We start from the raw sequence: 18,857 nt of genomic DNA, 5'->3' as shown, positions 1-18,857 counted from the left end.
GAAATATTTGTGAGGGAGCTTTTGTTTTACTTTATATTGTTGGAACTTGTTTCAATGAGCAAATGACAGTGACTGTGAGAGGACAGAGGAAGGAAGGAAGGTACTGTGCTGGGTTTGTTAGGAAAGGCTTATGAGAGTTTATGGAGTTTCAGCTGGCCCATGAAAGACACGAAGATGCAGAAAGGGGTTTGCGGTAGAGGACACTGGGTCAAGAGTACAGTGGGAACCGAGGTGAAGAGATGAGAGGTGCAGGGGGGAGCAGGGGATCCCATGGAGGCTAGTAGGAAAGGGCTAGTAGGAAAAGGTTCAGACCTTGTGGTGTGGGGCTCTCAATTTCTTTTTTTCCCTCATACTTCATGCACATACATATGTACATGAATTCTGTGAGGTGTGACAAACCATCTCGTCATTTCTCTGAGAGTTTTCTTTTAGCTATCTTAAATATTTAATAATATTACTATTGCTAATTAAATTTGAAACTCATCGGGGCACCTGGGTGGCTCAGTCGGTTAAGTGTTAGCCTTTGGCTCAGGTTGTGATCCTGGGATCAACCCTGCATTAGACTCCCTGCTAGGCTGGGGGTCTGCTTCTCCCTCTCCCCCTGCTTCTCCCCCTACTCAGGCATACTCTCTCTCTGTCTCTCTCTCTCATTCCTCAAAAAAGTAAGTAAAATCTTAAAAATAAACAAATAAATAAATAAATTTGAAAATCATCCATGACAATCAAGGAGACACTACCAATCACTCCTACTTTTCTCTGCCGTACTCTCTTTTATAAAAGGGCCTCACAGTAAGTATTTCTTAAATTGGCCTTCCGAAGTGTGCTTTCTCATGAATGGCTTTGTTAGTGGGAAGTAAACCATTCATTCCCTCCCTCACTCTGATTGGTGATCAGCTGTTTACTGTCTTCTGCCGATCACTGAGAAAGGGACTGTTTCTTATTGTTTTATCCTCAGTACCTTACATGGTGCTCTGAACGTAGTTTCTGCTCAAAAAAAAATTGTTTAAAATGTGAAATGAATGTAATTCTGATAAGCTGATAAGTTAACAACAACGCAGTTTGCGTCTTTCTAGAAAAAAACTCCACCCTCTTTTCCCTCCACCCTCGTGCCATCATCTAGCATTTCACACCTTGCACATCCCCTCTGTGGAGCTCTTTAGCAGCAGTGAAAAATGAAGATTTGCTTTCATCTCAAAGGCTGCCCTGCACTATCCTTGTGATAAGAGAAAATCAAACAGATATGGCTTATAAAGTGGCCCCTCCCATTGGCAGAATGTTGCCCTGGCCTTGGAGGAGTATCCAGATACCTCGCAGACTCCTGGGTTGCCTGGGTACAGTTAGGATTCCCTTTTGTGGAAGAATCTGACCTCTACTTGGTGAGCACGAAGCCTGGTGTGATAATTGGGCTTTGCCCTTTAGTCTTTCTGAAGTTGGCAATCATTTGAAGTAATTCTGAAGTAATTTTGCATCACTCCTCAACTCTTCCTCATTCCCCGATAGTGTTTCTTTAAAGAAAATGATTGCTTTGGATTTGAAGATCATTTCTTCCCTAGCTTCTTGCTTGGGATATATAAGAGCAGAGCACATCAAACAGACTAGGAGCCTACTTGTCACTCTCAGAACCAACACCTGAGCACCCAGTGTGTTGTCCTCGGAGTGAGAGAGCCCAGTTCCGGGAGGAGGAGGAGAAAATAGTGGCAATAACAGTGGGCACTGACTAATTTTAAGTTCCTTACAAGTAGCAGTTTACTTAATTCATGTAATACTCCTGCAATATGGATATTTTTACTGACCCCATTTTGAGGGTGGTGAAACACAGAGATGGTGAGGCACAGAGAGCTTAAGTAATATGCTTAGAGTCCCATAGATGGTGCGGGGTGGATCCTTGATTTGAATGTGGGCAGCCTCTCCAGAGTCCACGCTCTTAACCACTAAGCTGGAGCTGTACCTTTACACTGGAAGCCAGTAGTTCTTGGTCTCCAGAACCCTCTGCTTTGAAAGCCTTATTAGCAGTCAGGCCTGTGGATGTAGAAGATGGGAAGTGGTGTGGAAGAGAGACCTGGATGATGATCACGGAATTAAAATTAATCCCTCAGGAGATCACCAGCGAGGAAAGACCAAGAACCACAAAGCGCCCTAGCTAAACAAGGATTCGTTTTTGCATTTAACAAATTCACTAAAGTACATGGACATTGCAGAACTGGCCACAGTGCTTTAGGGGACCAGCGAGTCCACGGAAGGAAGACTGTAACTTTCCCTTCATACTCCTGAACACTGGCTATACAGAAGAGCTTAAGTGAGGTGACCCCATGGATTTGTAACTATGGAAAGAGGGCTTTGGGGTTTTATTTGATCTTTGGCTATCTTTTTCAGTCTTACTTAGAAGCCTATGGATGGATGTATTCTAGAAATTTTATTGCCTCAGGCACTGACAGACCCAAGACAGGCTTCTTACAAGGAAATGTTGCCAGTGCTAAGTAGATGAAGGTTATGGTCAGTGGGTCTACCAGGTTGATGGATTGTGGCTTGAATCCAACCCAGCTAAGACTGTCTGCAGTATCTGAGCAAGGGATAGTAATGTTGGAAAGGTTAGGTCATAAATCACTGGGAAGCATGAGATCTAAGGCAAGATGGAAACAGAGGTGGCCCCCCCCCAACTTTATTGAAGTATAATTTGCAAAGTTGGAAGGCATTATTTAAAGTGTATGTTGGAATGATTTGATATACATGTACTTTGTAGAAGGAGTTCCCTGTCTAGTTAGTTAGCACGTCCTTCACTTGACATCAGAGGCAGTTATTTCTAAAAATTCTCAGGACAGGTAGTGGACACAAAGCTTCCTCATGGTCAGCTCCTTTCCTTACTGCCATGCCCTGGGCAGCCCGTAGCAAGGTATGACAGGGAACTAGGCTTGGGGGACAGTCCTAGTTCTCCTACCAGGATGGATCACTGCTAGTCCTAGCACCGATCTTTGTTCTGTACACACAGACTCTCGGACCAATATCTGTAGTTAACCCTTTCCCCTTTATATGACTATCACCTGTTCTTATTTAATGAGTAATAATACAGCCATAGGTGGCAGCGAATTTCCCATGAGACCGGAAGACAGGGTCCTAACATCTTAGAATTATAATCCAAATGTAAATATGAATTAATGTAAGAACATAGAAAGTCATATGAACATGCGGATGCTAGATATGTTATCAATATGAAAGATAGATCACACATACACACAGACTTAGACCTATAAACATATACACATGGTAGAGGAAGGTGAGGGGTGTGTGGAAAAAACAGTCAGTTAAGACTCACTGTGTAGGTTTGGAAAAATTACTTGTCTCTTGGTTTTGATTAAAAACCTAGTGAAGCAGGTTAAATTGTCTCTAAGACCCTCCCAAATCTAAAATTTTATCATTTTAAGATATATTTGAACTGACCTTGACTCATGGTTTTATAGGAGCTAATTAACTATAGTCAGATTGGTAAATCATGGAAATATGTGTATGGTTGAAATTATTTAACACAGAAGAATTTCTGTGTGCCTTGTAACTAACTCTACTTTTGGGTGAACTGCTGTGGTTGCAATTTTTAAAATCTTTTTTTTTTTTTTTTTAAGAAATCCTTTGCATTAACTATGGAGCTCTGAAACTCAACAGACTGCCAGAGTCTGACTTCCTTATCCCCCCCGACTGTGTTCACATTTTCATCTGCTTGGCAAGGGCAGTGGTCAGCTGGGCTTTTGTGTCACTTGGTCTCACTCTCCGGTGACCTGGTACCATTTCTATGCCTGTATCTTCTTGTTCTAAGTACTTTAGGAGAAGGTCTCAAGCAGAGATTTTCTTTAGAGCTAGAAAGACCATGGCAGTATGATTTTTTTTTTTATCTTGAGTTTTATGTTACTCTGTTTCCATTCCATTTTTCCCCATCTTTCACTTAAAAAAAAAAAAAAAAAAGCGAAGTTTGGGACTTACACTAAAATGACTGCTTTTTCAATTAGGATGTTTCTCAAAAGCCTTGGAGCCAATAGAGGTGGGAATATTCCTGTGGGTTTAGAACAAGTGAGGTCACCAGGACATGGTCTTTTGCTGAATTTATGATTCATCCTTCAACAAGATTAGTCAGTACAAAGAAGTTGCTAAAATAGGTCACAGAAAGTTGATTTTATATGGTCATATAGTTTCCACTGGTTACATTATTAAATGTTGGCCTGTGGAAGCTATTGGAAACCCAACATGCCTCTTCGACAGACCATACCCTCATTCTAACATTTCTGTGATTGCTCTATTAATACGGTTTATCTTTCTTGGCTAAAGAGAACTGTAGTCACTAATTTCACAGACTGCTGGAATTACCTTCTTCTTTCTTTTTTTTTTTAAGATTTTATTTATTTATTTGACAGAGATCACAAGTAGGCAGAGAGGCAGGCAGAGAGAGAGAGAGGAAGGGAAGCAGGCTCCCTGCTGAGCAGAGAGCCCGACGTGGGGCTCGATCCCAGGACCCATGACCTGAGCTGAAGGCAGAGACTTTAACCCAGTGAGCCACCCAGGCGCCCCTGGAGTTACCTTCTTAAAACATGAATCTGTTCACACTATTCTGTTCCCAAAAATGAATAATGGTTCCCCATTCTTTACAAAATCAAGTGTAAATTTTATAAAGCGTGCAGGTATCTTCCCAGCCTTATCACTAGCACCTTCTCTCACCCCACCTATGTGCCATGTTTGAACGTGCCGTGTCCTTTCAAGCTCCTGAGCCTTTGCTCAGGTTTTCTTTTCTTCTAGATTACCTTCCTTTCCACTATTATCTTTCAAGGATTGATCCAAATGCCATGTCCTCCCTGAGACCTTTCTATATTTTTTTCAATTAAAATTCTTTTTTTTTTCTTTCACTGTATGTTTTCACAGCACATTTAATTCTGCTGTGAGTGATAGGTAATTGCTTGTATATCCATCTCCCACATTAGGTTGGAAGTTTTTTGATGCCAAAAACTGTATCATAGAAAACTTTGTTTTATACCAAGTATGATCATAGGCGAAGTGTCTGGTTAAATTTTATGTGTTGGGCACTCAGAACATCAGGACAGTGCTGTTTTGTTTTGTTTGTTTTCCAAAACAGAAATGGCCTCTCTTGCCTTAACTTCAGTTGAATGAAGTTTGTTAATACTATCAGTAAGAGCTGTCATTAAATGAGAGTTAACTTGACACTCAGGCCTGTGCTACGTGTGTGTGATATCTTATTTAATATTCATAATAGTTTAATATGATAGATGATACTGTTCTGATTTTACAAATGAGGAAACTGAGTTTTAAGGAAGTTGACCTCACCAGGGCCATGCAGCAGTGGGGGGCCAGGATTCCGAGCCAGGCCTGACATTAGAGGCCACGCGTAATCACTCAATAATGCTGTCTCTCAGTCCCAAGGAAGTTTAGGTCATTCTTTCCACCACAAATAAACATGGTATAATCTAGATTCCAGGTTTGGAGGTTAGAGTTCTACTCTCAACTTGCACACTTTGTGGTATAATCTTGGCCAAGTCATTTTTTTTTTTTTAAAGATTTTATTTATTTATTTGACAGAGAGAGATCACAAGTAGACAGAGAGGCAGGCAGAGAGAGAGAGAGAGAGAGGGAAGCAGGCTCCCTGCTGAGCAGAGAGCCCGACTCGGGACTCGATCCCAGGATCCTGAGATCATGACCTGAGCCGAAGGCAGCGGCTTAACCCACTGAGCCACCCAGGCGCCCTTGGCCAAGTCATTTTGCTTCCTGGGATCTCTTTCTAAATCTGTTAAATTAGTTAAGAATATTTTCAGAAGCAGTTAACTAGCATACCCACCTAAAAGTGGCATAAATAATAAGGCGATTTATCATCTTCCATTCTCTTCCATCTCATAGGTAGCTGTGACTATCAGGCACTCTCTGCAATAAACACTTAAGAGGTCCAGATGTAGGAGGTCCCAGGGTCATCAAAGATCCAGGCACTTTCCATCTTTTTGCTCTGCTTCTCAGTATACTGGTAATGTCTTTTCTTTATCTTCATTGGTACAAATAGCTACAGTAGTCCCAAGAGCCATTTTCTTACATATCAATAGCCAAAGTCAGGAAAGAAAACCAGAGCACCTTTTCTGGGTCTTGTTTCCAGTGGCCTCCAGTAACACCACCCTCAGTAGCTAGAGTCACATGCTTACCCCTAAAGCAAAGCCTAGCAAAGGAAAATAGCATTTCTGTGATTGGATTTAACAAATATTGCTTCTTTCCATGGGGTAAGGGAGAGGACATCTCCTCTGAGCACCTGCCACCATACCTGAACAAGATTAGGGTTCTGTTGGTAAAGCAGTGGGAGGACTAGTTAATGAGGTAAGCAACTGACAAGTTCTACCTCGGATGTCTAGTCCTTCCGACTCTAAGTTGCCATGATTCTAGAATGTAACCCAAAGATACTCTAATGAAATGCCATTTACCTTAAAATCTGCTGGCCTAAGTATGGGAGATTCCTTTGTACTTAATTCCTATAGATTAGGGAAACACAGTAAAAGCCCACCATGGCAGTGAATGAGATAGCTTGAAAGTTGGTTTGAAATTGTTTTCTGGGTCACAAAATTCTTTTTTTTTTTTTTTAAAGATTTTATTTATTTATTTGAGAGAGAGACAGTGAGAGAGAGCGTGAGTGAGGAGAAGGTCAGAGGGAGAAGCAGACTCCCCATGGAGCTGGGAGCCCGATGTGGGACTCGATCCCGGGACTCCGGGATCATGACCTGAGCCGAAGGCAGTCGTCCAACCAACTGAGCCACCCAGGCGTCCCTGGGTCACAAAATTCTTAAAGACTAAGGATTACCCTTGTCACAGAAGGCAGAAAGCCTCTGCATTTAAGAAGCTGGGTCTGTGATCTCCTAGTGGGGTTCACACTTAGAAGTGAAATTGACCAGGACTGTATGGACTAATGCTCTTATCACCATTGCCCATAGCAAAGAACTTAGATGGAAGAGATCCCTAAGTGGTATGTCTATCTAGCTAATATGTAGCCAGATATGTTACAGGTCTATTTCTACAAGAGCCTTCACAAATAATACATCTTTTTCCGTGGGTTTATTATGAAGGGAGAGCAAATGGGATAGTTTCCTTTACCTGTAAAGAAAGGTCTCCAAAGTAGCTCTCAGAAAAGACATCACTTGAGCCTACTTCATTTCTACCATAAATGTTTGTTAACAAGTATCCATGAGCCATGGCTGTGTTGGCCTATGCAGCATATTTCAGATGTCAAGACACAACCCCTTTTGGGTTCCTGCAGTATTTTGTGGCTGTGTCACTTCCCTTGTGTGCCTCTAATGAGGAGAACAAAAACCTACAACTATTTAAAACTTTTCCCCTTAGTTTCTGGCTTAAATACAGTTGAAAACTATAACATGAAACACAAAGACTTGAAAGACTGTGTTTTGTTAATTAGGAATATAAAGAAAAGAGACAATCTAGAATGCCAGAGAGGTCTTCGTTGAGGAAAGGATGCTTTGGCTGAGCTTAGAGGGTTGAGCACAAGACCAAGATGGAGGTGAACATAGCATGTGTGTGGAATGGCCGGGAGGCTAAACTGGAAATGGCTGCATTCTTGAGAGTTGTAGTCTGAGGTCCTGGAGGACCTTCAAAGCCAAACAGACAGACTTAGTGTGATATGTTTAGCAAAGAAGCACTTGAAAATTACCTGAAAGTCAAAATTAAAGGGGTATTTTATAAAAAGTATGTAAGTCAACAGGGTTGAGAGGTAGTGGGGTAGGTACCAGGGAACCTCCTCTCCTGTAAGTTTTATGTCTATGTAAAGGGATATCAGTTAGACTAACACTGTTGGCGTCTTTCCTTCCCTTTGCACACTCCATCCCCAGGGAACAGCAACTTACAGGCAAGTTTAGGAGAGGAACTGGGTATGTATAACTCAGCCTCTCTCACAGCAAGCACTGGTTCTGGTCTGTTCCTCCAGACCTGCTCCTCTCTATCCATCAGCCTTTCATGGGCAGTCCCTAAGGAGCGGTAATCTGTGGTAATCAGTACTGCTTATAACTCAGAGGTAAGTATGTATAATCCTAGGGGTCAGATTGGTAGGAGGATCCCTAAGCTGCATCCTCCAACTGGCTGATGTTCTCCATGTGTCTGACAATGTCCTTCAATCTCAATTGGTTTAAAACTTGGGTGAGTGAAGGAATGCTATTTATTGATTTCCCTCAGCCTACCTACCCCCCACCCACTATAGGATGGATTGATAGATGGAAAGAATGGAAGAGATTGAAACCAATTAGAAGACTCTGCCAGTTTTCATGCTGTGAAGTGATAAAGTCCAAACTTAGGGTGGCTGGGGCCAAAGAGAAAGTGGGACTTGCGAAAAGAAAAAGAAGGGCTCGGGGCGCCTGGGTGGCTCAGTGGGTTAAGCCTCTGCCTTCGGCTCAGGTCATGATCTCGGGGTCCTGGGATCGAGCCCCACATCGGGCTTTCTGCTCAGCAGGGAGCCTGCTTCTCTCTCTCTGTCTGCTTGTCATCTCTGTCAAATAAATAAAATCTTTAAAAAAAGAAAAAGAAAAAGAAGGGCTCTAATTGGGCCATAGATCTATTGACAGGACCTGTTTCTGATTCATTTGGTGTCCACAGATTCTAGCAGAGTCCTTTGTACATATATTCAACAAATATTTATGGAGACAGCCACAGAGTATACAGGGGTGAGAGAGACATCCAGGTCCCTGCCCTCAAGGAGAAGGAGAGAGTTCTTTGAAGGAAATAAAGCAAAGTATAAGATAGAGAGGGGGCTCTTGAAGGTGGTAAAGGATGGCCTCACGGAGGATGGCACCTTTGAGGTGAAAAACTGGGAGGCGTGTAAGTCAGTGGGGCTGCAGAGAGAAGTTCCAAATGGAGGATACAGCAACCTCAGAGTTCAGAGGGTGGAGTGCACTCAGCTTGCTCACAGAACATAAAAGAATGTGGCTGGAATGAGAGAAGGGATGCTAGATGATGTGAGATGAGGTCACAGCAGTAGTCAGAATCCAGATTGTGTGGAACAGGACATGGAGGCAGTGTGAGAATTTGGCCTCTGAAGGAAGGAGACAGATTGAGGTGGACAAGAGGTAGGATCAAGTGAATGCTTTTTTAATAGATACAACAAAGCTTAGGGTATTGGAAGACAGGAAGAAAAGAGATTCGGGGAGGGATAATACTTAGATGTTGCAGAGGAAGAGATTCTAAAGAGGTGGGAAGGAATTAGGCACAGAGTAGAGGTGGAAGGGTTAGCTTTAACAAGGAGGGAAGAATATTCTTTTGAGACCAGATGACCAAAATAAGAAACATCTGTTGAATACTCACGATGTATCAGGCATTGTTCTAAGAGCTACTCATTTCTTTCTCACAAGAGTACTATTATGATAGCCCATCTTAAAGATGACAGAACTGAGACTCAGGTTAAGTAATTTGCCCATGGTCTCAAGCCAGTATGTGCAGAATTATGATTTCAGTTTAGGCTCATTGGCTCCAACACCTTTGGCCTTAGCCACTGTGCTCCGGAGCACTTGTGCAGGACAACGGGTAGCGCAACGCTGACTGACATGAAGCGGAGCATAGTATGTGCAAAGGAGCTCCCTGCAGCGCACAAAATGAGGCAGTGGGATTCGGTGTTGGGGAAGAGTAAAGGAAGTATGGAAAAATTGTTGTGGGGGTTGTGTTTGGGATCCACTATATGAATAAAAGAATGAATAGTCAGGACTAAAGATGTGATAGAAATTGAGCACCATGAGTTTCTGTTTGACTGGTGCTGTGGCCTGAATATTTTGTCACTCCAAACTTCAGACGTTGAACTGTCTTCTAAACTGGTGATATCAGGAGATGTGGCCTTTGGGAGGCGCATGGGTCATGAGGATGGAGCGCTCATGAGGGTCTTAGTGCTCTTATTTACAGGAGACCCAAAGGAGCCCCCAGCCCCTTCCACCACAGAAGAAATGTAACATATCTGCCAGACTTTGAAAGGCAGTCCTTTCAGGCTTGTCTTAGATGGTGTTACACTGTAGTTTGTGGTTTTCTCCCTTCACTCTCCACTTTGGCTTCCTTTCACATTTATTAATCTTATAATAAGAATTTAAATGTGTCCTTTAAATTTGCCTAGATAACTTTGCTTTAGAATATTGGCACCACATTGGGCTTTTGAATTCTTTGAAAACATTAAAATGTTGCTTTTTGTCTTTCATTGTAATCATTTCCCCATCTTCGCAGTCCTATTCTTGTGACTTACATTCATTGTGCTGACTCAGGCAGTCCAGATTTTCTTGGTAAACTAGATTACCTCAATGTTTCTTTCATGTATTGTGATCTGGGATGTGCTGGTTTTTAAAAAGAGAAAAATTCATGAAGTAATAAAAATGAAAGTTTGTAACTGTTTAACAATTATATAATTATGTAAGTAAATATAATATACCTCCCCGTATTATTTATGACATTCATATGTTGTCTGAGGGCCTTCATATCAAATAGTATATAGTCTGGACAGGAGGATTGTGGGTGCTAGAGTATGGAGGCAGAAACTTTTTGTTGTTGCATTTTACATTTCTTTCTGATTTTTTGAATAATTTTGTTACATAATTTAATACATATGTGATAAATGTGAAATAGTATCTGAAATCTGAGTCATCAGAGTAGTGTAGCCGTAGAGCCTTGGGGGTTCAGGGGAAGATAGTTGTTTTTAACTAGAGGGAATGAAGAAGGTCTTCAAGAATAGTAAGACATTGGGACGCCTGAGTGGCTCAGTCGGTTAAATGTCTGCCTTTGGCTCAAGTCATGATCATGGGATCCTGGGATCGACTCCCACGTGGGCTCCCTGCTTAGCGGAGAGCCTGTCTCTCCCTCTGCCTGCTGCTCCCTCTGCCTGTGTGCATGTGTGCTCTGTCTCTCTGACAAATAAGTAGAATCTTAAAAAAGAGTAGGTAAGATTTTGTTCTCGCCCTTGTGTGCGGAAAACACACCCACGCAGAGGTGAGGGGAGATCTAGACAGGGAGATCCGTGAGAGAGCATGCACAAAGGTTGGGAGGGGTGAGTGCTGGAAACAGCATCATCATCTGGCTGGAATATGGGGGAGTGGAGAAAAGTACCTGCATTGTGTGAAAGGGTCACTGGGGAAAATTACAATGGAGGGATCAGACTAACATCTTCTGAACCCCCTAATCAATCTTAATACCCCTAGAAGTGGGACAACCTCCTGTGACATGTTCTTGCAAAAAAAAAAAAAAAAAAGTCTAAATGAACCTCAAGATCTAAATAGCAGTTGGCAGAAAACAGGGGGAACAGAGGAACATTTGAACAATACCATGAGGATACACTCAGCCAAGGCCAGAATGTGAGAAGTTCTACAGGACAAGTGAACTCATTTCTTCAATAAACATGTGTGGCATGGAAAAAAAAAAAAAAAAGGAGAACTGTTACAGATTTAAAGAGATTTAAAAGATGTATTAGCCAAATCAATGTGTGAACCTAAGTTGAACAAACCATCTGTATAAAGAAATTTTTTAGACAATCTGGGAATATCATATATAGACTGTAGATTAGATGAAGATTATTCATGTTGTTGGGTGTGAAAGCGGTGTGTGTGTGTGTGTGTATTCAAGTTTTATCTGTCAGATTAGAGATACCCCCTGAAGTATTTACACTAGAAATGGTAAATTGTTAACAATCTGCTTTCAAATATTGAAGCCAAAACAACCAAAAAAGCCAGAGTCAGAGAAGGGTGGGAGATACGAAACAAGAATAGCAGAAACTTGATTTCCGAAGCTGAAGGATAGGTCCCTGGGTGTTTATTTTACTCTTCTACGTGCTTTGGAGTGTGTTTGAAATTTTCCATAATAAAATGTCTTAAGGAGTTTGAACTTTACTGGGTGGGAGGGGCTGTGCATGACGCTGGTAACAGTGTGTGAGATGGCCAGGAAAGAGGAGGACTAGGGGAAGGAGCTCACTTAAGACCTGAATTAGGTCTTAAAGGTACAACTATCTAGTTATAAAATAAAAAGTCATTGGTATGTAAATTACAGGATGGCAACTCTAGTTAATACTGTATTGCATATTTGAAAGTTGCTAAGAGAATACATCTTAAAAGTTCTCATAACAAGAAAAAAATGTTTTGTAGTTATGTATGCTGGTGGATGTTAACTAGACATACTGTGGTGATCATTTCACAATATATGCAAATATTGGATCATTACATCTGACTTGTACTTCTGAAACTAATAAAATGTTATATGTCAGTTATACCACAATAAAAAACAAACAAGCAAACCTTGATTAAGGTGGTGGCCATGAGAAAGGAGACTTTTCTGAGAACAGGTAGAGGAAATAATAGCAAAAGAGGAACTCTGGCAGATTGGCCGTACAGAGATGAATGAGGCGCATGATGGGGACAGTGCCCTCCTTCCTCTGCAGTAAAGCCGTTGTCCTTAAACTGCGGCACCTGGTACTGCAGGACGGCGAGAAGAGGAAGAAGGGGTTTTCACTGCAGAGGACCTGGACCGGGTCTACGTACCAGCCAAAGTGGAACGCAGTGGGGAAATGAATTCAGGGGTGGGTCGGGGTTTTTTTCCTCTTTTTCACAAGGAATTACTCATGGTTTCAATATGAAATTTTTGGGTACAGTGATTTCATTTTGATCAGCTTTTCCTATTTAATTGAGGAAATAGTGATAATCCTTGTCAGTGCTTCCATCGGAATCATTTATGATATTAGTTAAGATAGATTTTACATTACTCATTTGTGAAATTGAACAATTTACAATAATGTGTGGGACGTTAATTAAATGAGTTGAAATGATGCGGTCTGGGGGAATAAAAGTTGAACTATAAATTAATGAAAGCTTAGACTTAAATATATACCTTGTGATTTGTCTGTAGCCAAATATTAAAAATAAACTTAAGATAGAAACAGAAAGTAGCCCTTGTTAGAGGCTAAAGAGAACTGGTCGTTCTTCCGCCCTCCACATTTCAAAGACATCAGTACTTCCCACAGGAAATATTAGTAAGGCCTGATATAACTAGACCCTCCAGGGAGGAACACGCACCCCAGAGGATAGCTTTCTGATCCCGTTTGCTCTCTTCTTGACTGTTCTTTTTCAAGAAATTAACGCTACAGACTGCAGCCTATAAAATGGGCCATTTCCTATGATCAGCACCAATCTCTTCTGTCTCAGTTTAATGTACCTCTTTAGAGAGGGCTGAGCCAGGTGGGGGGAAAATCTGGAAACACAATACATTCCCTACCCTTACTCTGCATTGAGAAGGTGAGGGGACTTTTGAGACACCCAGGCAGGACTTCTAACCTGGTCCACCCAAACTGGCAGCTACCACCCTAGCTTGGACAGCCAGAGAGAGATGAGTTTTTAATCAGGTTTGCTGCTGGCTTGGACCCAATTAAAGCAGAATTTCTAATTCATGCTTGCTATTATAGAAAGCTTGCAGGGAGGAAAGAAAAGGAGAGAAAAATTCCTAGCTAAAAGCAAGAAAAGTAGTTTTTATTTTACTCAGGGATGCGTAGCTGAGCCATTGGGTCACAGGACAGATGGGGACGGAGGGACGCATGGTTATGAGTCTTATTATGGACAAGATTGAACTACCATCAGCGCTTAATGGAAATGAGAGGGGGAGGGGTAGCAGCAGTGTCTCTAACAGCACTACCTCCCTTATTGCATTATCAGAAAAGATAGATAACTGAGAATGGGCATCCATTATCTCTCTACAAAGGGATTAGTGTAGGTTGCAAGAAATTAATGGCTTTTGAGTTATCACAGAAATACTAATGAATGTCAGGACTGGAGATGTAAAGCAGGTAAAATTGGCTTTTCTCTGCCTCATTTCTCTCCTTTTCTCATTTGGTTTGCTATTTTAAGATCTAGATCTGTGTTACCTTTTTTTCCCCTCTAAAGCCAAGATCAGATATTATACCCTTTGGGATTATGATTTGTCTTCTTTAGGGAATGGCTCAATTAGTTTATGACTGCCTCTGATGTGTGTTAGTAAAGAAATTAAGAAACAGAATGAAATGAAAATTTCAGAAATGGAAATCTCTACCAGGGAGCGGTGCTGCTTCTTGCATGGATGTCATTTTCACGCCTGCTAAAAGTATCAGGAAGTCCCAAATGACTCCCAAATGACAGTCTCCTTCTATTAAAGTACTAAACCTGCATACATTGCAGCTAAGTGTTGATTAAAGATGGCACAACCAGATAAACTTGTGAAACAGGGGAAGAGAAAGAAATTATACCTACTATATGCTGAGCATTGTGCTAGGAGCTATAATTCTTATTAAACAAGTACTTTTTAAGAGCCTCCTGTATTCTAGGCATTGTACTATGTGCTATGATAATAAGGTTGAAAGACAAACATCTCCTCTGTCCTCAGCAGAGCTTATAGTCCAGTGGGAAGGACAGGCTTCTTTAAAAACTTCAGAATTGGGGCGCCTGGGTGGCTCAGTGGGTTAAGCCGCTGCCTTCGGCTCAGGTCATGATCCCAGGTCCTGGGTTCGAGCCCCACATCGGGCTTTCTGCTCAGCAGGGAGCCTGCTTCCTCCTCTCTCTCTGCCTGCCTCTCTGCCTGCTTGTGATTTCTCTCTGTCAAATAAATAAATAAAAATCTTAAAAAAAAAATAAAATGAAAACTTCAGAATTCATTTTAATTGTTCAGATATTTAAATACACTATTAGACTACAGCCTGACAGGACCCCATCAGAGAGGAATGATAGGGATACCTGTTACTGACCCAGGGCTGTGTGTTTGTAGGTGAGGGATTGGGGGAGTCAGGACAGACTCTGTTCCTGAGAGGATGGCTAAGTGATGAAGGGTGAGTGTGTGGTAGCTGGGGGAAGCAGTGGGAAGGAACACTGTAAGCAGCAGGAGCCGTGTAAGCCCATCCAGGCTCAGAGAACTGCTCTGTAAGCAGAGATCTAAAGCGAATCGGTTGAGTCAAGCCTGGGGAGGTGGTTATAAGACAGAAGGCTCATGAACTGGCCTTGAGGACTAATGGGGTGTCTGAGAAGCAGGAGTTTATCAGCGGTGCTCTTCTTGCTCTGTCACTCTGTCCTTTCCATTGACCCTTCCTGGCTTTCCTAACCCAAAGAAAGATGGGAATATTAGCAAGGGGTTAGGTCAAGTGACAGGAGGAAATGTTCTTTCTTATGTATTTGGTGCTCTGTAGAATGTTTCCTAGAAAACATGGAATCCTGGGGAAGTACAGTTATTTCATGGGCCCATGGGGGATAATCCTAGTTATTCCTGTATTTCTGTTTTCCACACAGACCTCTGCATGTCACACGGATATTTCAAACCAACCCCCCTCTGTACTTAATCTTACACTCATTGTAACATTTGAATTAAATTTCAAGTTTCCACCTTTGTGAAGTTTTTTAGACCTGAAATTTCCCCCCAATTACAGCTTGTCAGTTGTACTATCTTGAAATTGTACTGCTTCTACTGTGTTTGTTTTGAAACAGAAAGATGTCCTTCTCCTATCTCTTTTTAGTTTCTTGCACCTGCCTTTTCATCTCATCGAGTTCATTCATATTCATAAATTAATACACATTGCTTCTTTGTTTTTTTTTTTCCTTTCTAGAACACAAGCAGGCATTCCCAAACATTCTGAAGAAGGGGTACCTGGAGATTAGGAAGGACCATGACAGTTACTGGCAAAGCTGTTACGCAGAACTCTCCCCCTACAACTTGTACTTCTACAGCCTTGACAGCAGTGGCAATCAAGCCCTCTATGCTACCTACCAGCTTTCACACTTCCAGAGCATATCTGTTTTGGGCAACCTCGAGGCCAGGCTGGTGGATACCGTTCTGTATGACAACACTCAGCTGCAGTTAAAGGCAGAATCACCGTGGGAGGCTTTGGACTGGGGGCAGAAGCTTTGGGAAGTCGTGCACGCCACCGTGCCTGGTTACGTAGGGCGGCAGGATGAGCTGGCCAACTCACCGGGACTTGGTCATCACGTTGACTGTACACAGAATCACTGTTTACAGAAGAAATCCAGTGAGCTGCTCGCACCATCCCCTGTCTTGGATAGCCCCAAACAATATGAAAACATCATCAAGTCAGGGACGCTGTACAGGCTCACTGTCCAGAACAACTGGAAGGCATTTACTTTTGTGCTGAGCAGAGCCTACCTTATGGCTTTCCAGCCTGGCAAGCTAGATGAGGACCCCCTGCTAAGCTACCATGTGGACGTGTGTCTGGCTGTCCAGGTGGACAACCTGGACGACTGTGACTCTTGCTTTCAAGTCATCTTCCCCCAAGATGTGCTCCGCCTCCGCGCAGAGACCCGGCAGAGGGCCGAGGAGTGGATGGAGGCTCTGAAAACAGCAGCCAATGTGGCGAGGAGTTCAGAGCAAAACCTGCAAGTCGCCCTGAGAAGCAAACCCAATGATCAGATGGGTGGGCACGAACTCAGGAAGAACAAACGTCAGTCTGTGACCACCAGCTTCCTCAGCATTCTCACAACTTTGTCTTTGGAGCGAGGACTCACTGCTCAGAGTTTCAAATGTGCAGGTATGAAGCAAAGGTTTAGTCTAAAGCTTATTAAAGAACAATCCTGAATCTCACCATTGGAATTCACTTTAGAAATCCCCTCAGTGGGCCAGTCACAGCCCTCAGTGGGTCTCTTGTTTAAAAAGCATCTCCTTCAAGGAGTTCGCTACATCAAAATGTCTATCTTTATGCCATGTGGTGACGTAAGTAGAAGTAGATAAGATATACCCCACTGAGTCAAAATGACTTCGCTGAAGCATAATCAGCCTAGAATTTAGGCTTCTTGTGTCTGCCGTGATTCCGTTTCCTCTGTCTTCTTAAATAAAGGTCACAGGGAATGTGGCTGTCACAAATTGTCTCAAAGGAGATATCCAGGCCCAAAGCTGTCTGCTGACACTCCTTAGGGAAGAAAAATGTTCATGGGGACTGTCATTAATCATGACCTTGTCAAATCCTCTTAAGGTAGAATCTAGAGTTAGCCTTGACAGAAAATCTGGAGGTGGCTAACAGCAGGGTAGATGATGATTCAGTAGATGACCTCTGAGTCACGGTAGGCCTGTACCTCATCCTGGGGAAGCCAGGGCTTCTAGAACTGCTGTGGTAGGGTGAGGCACAAAGTAGAGTTCAAGGCTAGTCATCTGTTATTTCTTAAAACCCTATTATCGCTTCTCTCCCCTACTTCCCATTCCTTTCATTTTTCCCCCAACCAGTAAACTAGACAATCAAACCCTCACTAAACCAAATCTATATGTCTACTATAAACTAAATGAAATTATTTTGCTTTCACTAAACCCCACAGTTTGGACAAGAAGTGTATCCGTAAGGTAAATTTGCCACGAAGGTAATTTAATTGGAAACCTGATTTGGAAGATTTTAGTTCAAGTGTATCAGATTTAATTATGTTATTTTAAAAAAGAAGAGGAAGCTCACCACCAGCCAAGACCAAATTTTCAGTTTTTGCTTGTCTCTACGTTAAAACCCAAATAGTGGTGGCACGATGAAAATTTCAGTTTAGGTTATTTGGGATGATTGCCTTTTCTATTGACAAATAATATACCTAAAGAGGCAATTAAGCGGATCATCCGTGCTTTCTCTGGAGGGCCACAGTTACTATGAAGCAGAAAGTTGCAGAGTTGGGTAGGGGAGACCAACAACTCTGAGCTGGTAAGGAAGCCTTCCTAGGTGATATGCATGTATCTGCAGGCGTGAATGACCTTATGATAAGTCAGCCAGCTACTTTTGCAAAATGTTTCGAAATAAAGGAATACTAGCTTTACCACAGCTTTTAGAAATTATTGACATTTTAGTGTTCTTTTTAAAAAATACTTTATTTATTTGAGAAAGCAAGAGAGAGCATGGGTGGGGAGAGAGGCAGAGGGAGAGGGAGAAGCAAACTCCCTGTTGGGCAGGGAGCCTGATATGGGGCTTGATCCCAGGACCCTGAGATCATGACCTGAGCCGAAGGCAGAGGCATAACCCCCTGAGCCACCCAGGCTCCCCTTTAGTGTCTTATATCAGTGCATATATTTCAAAGTTCAGTCATCCAACAATAATTTATTGATGCTGACTCTGTGAAGATTCTGGAATTATGATACACTTCTGTGGGTTTGGATTGCTGATAGGGTCAACAAATCTGTTGTGTTATTGGAGTCAAGGAGAATAAATAGCTCTGCTTAGTTTTCAAAGCAGAGACTGGAATAGCTGAATTGGGAAACTGTCTAGTAAAAGGAGGAAGAAAAGTCTCAGGGATTACACAAGGATTGTCACATAGTTGACCCCTAATTCACCTTGCTCTCGTAAGTTTGCTTCCTGATGGAGTGTGCACTGCGCACATTCTGGACTGCATTAGCAGCGTTTCTAGCACTCAGTGGAAGGAGAAATCCAAGTAGAGGTACCATTCAGCAGGTCTGTCCCATACTAGCAGTTGGAGAAATGAAAACAGGAGGAAGACAAAGGTAAGTAGAAGAAGCAGGGAGAAGGAAACTAAATCGAGAAAAAGAGGGAAGGATTACATAATGGGCAGGGATAGAACTTTTTGGCTGCTGCTTTAGGTTCCATGTGGTAGGGTATCTCCCTTTGCTGTCTAAATGTCCTAATTCAGTTTGGCCTGGCTGGGGATGGGTGGTAGTAGGGAACCCAGGAGGCAGGAGAAAGGAAATCTAAAACTCATTTGTTCTGCTCAGCTCTTACCTTCATGCTCTGTTTTGGAGTTCTGTAAGGCGTGGGTAGTTTTCTAATCTGGGGTGGGGAGAGGTCAGTCCTAATTTGTGTAGTATGGTGGATTCCAAAGTAGAGATTTTTAAACTTCATTTTAGTACCCCTTCCATTGGAAAATGCTACATTCAGT

The 18,857-nt window shown here is 42.3% G+C and overlaps 1 protein-coding gene across 9 annotated transcripts in view; it reads left to right on the top strand.

The window, feature by feature from the left end:
• The window catches only part of PLEKHM3 (pleckstrin homology domain containing M3), a 179,403-nt gene that overhangs the window by 24,810 nt on the left and 135,736 nt on the right, over positions 1-18,857 (top strand). For all 9 annotated transcript variants that reach the window (XM_047720887.1, XM_047720888.1, XM_047720885.1 and 6 more), the window contains one exon: positions 15,596-16,531. In XM_047720887.1, the coding sequence (XP_047576843.1) occupies positions 15,596-16,531 (936 nt within the window). The remainder of the gene's footprint in view (positions 1-15,595; positions 16,532-18,857) is intronic.

This window comes from Lutra lutra, chromosome 3 (genome assembly GCF_902655055.1).
Source record: "Lutra lutra chromosome 3, mLutLut1.2, whole genome shotgun sequence".
Lineage (NCBI taxonomy): Eukaryota > Metazoa > Chordata > Mammalia > Carnivora > Mustelidae > Lutra > Lutra lutra.
This window is presented reverse-complemented; position numbering and strand designations above follow the sequence as displayed.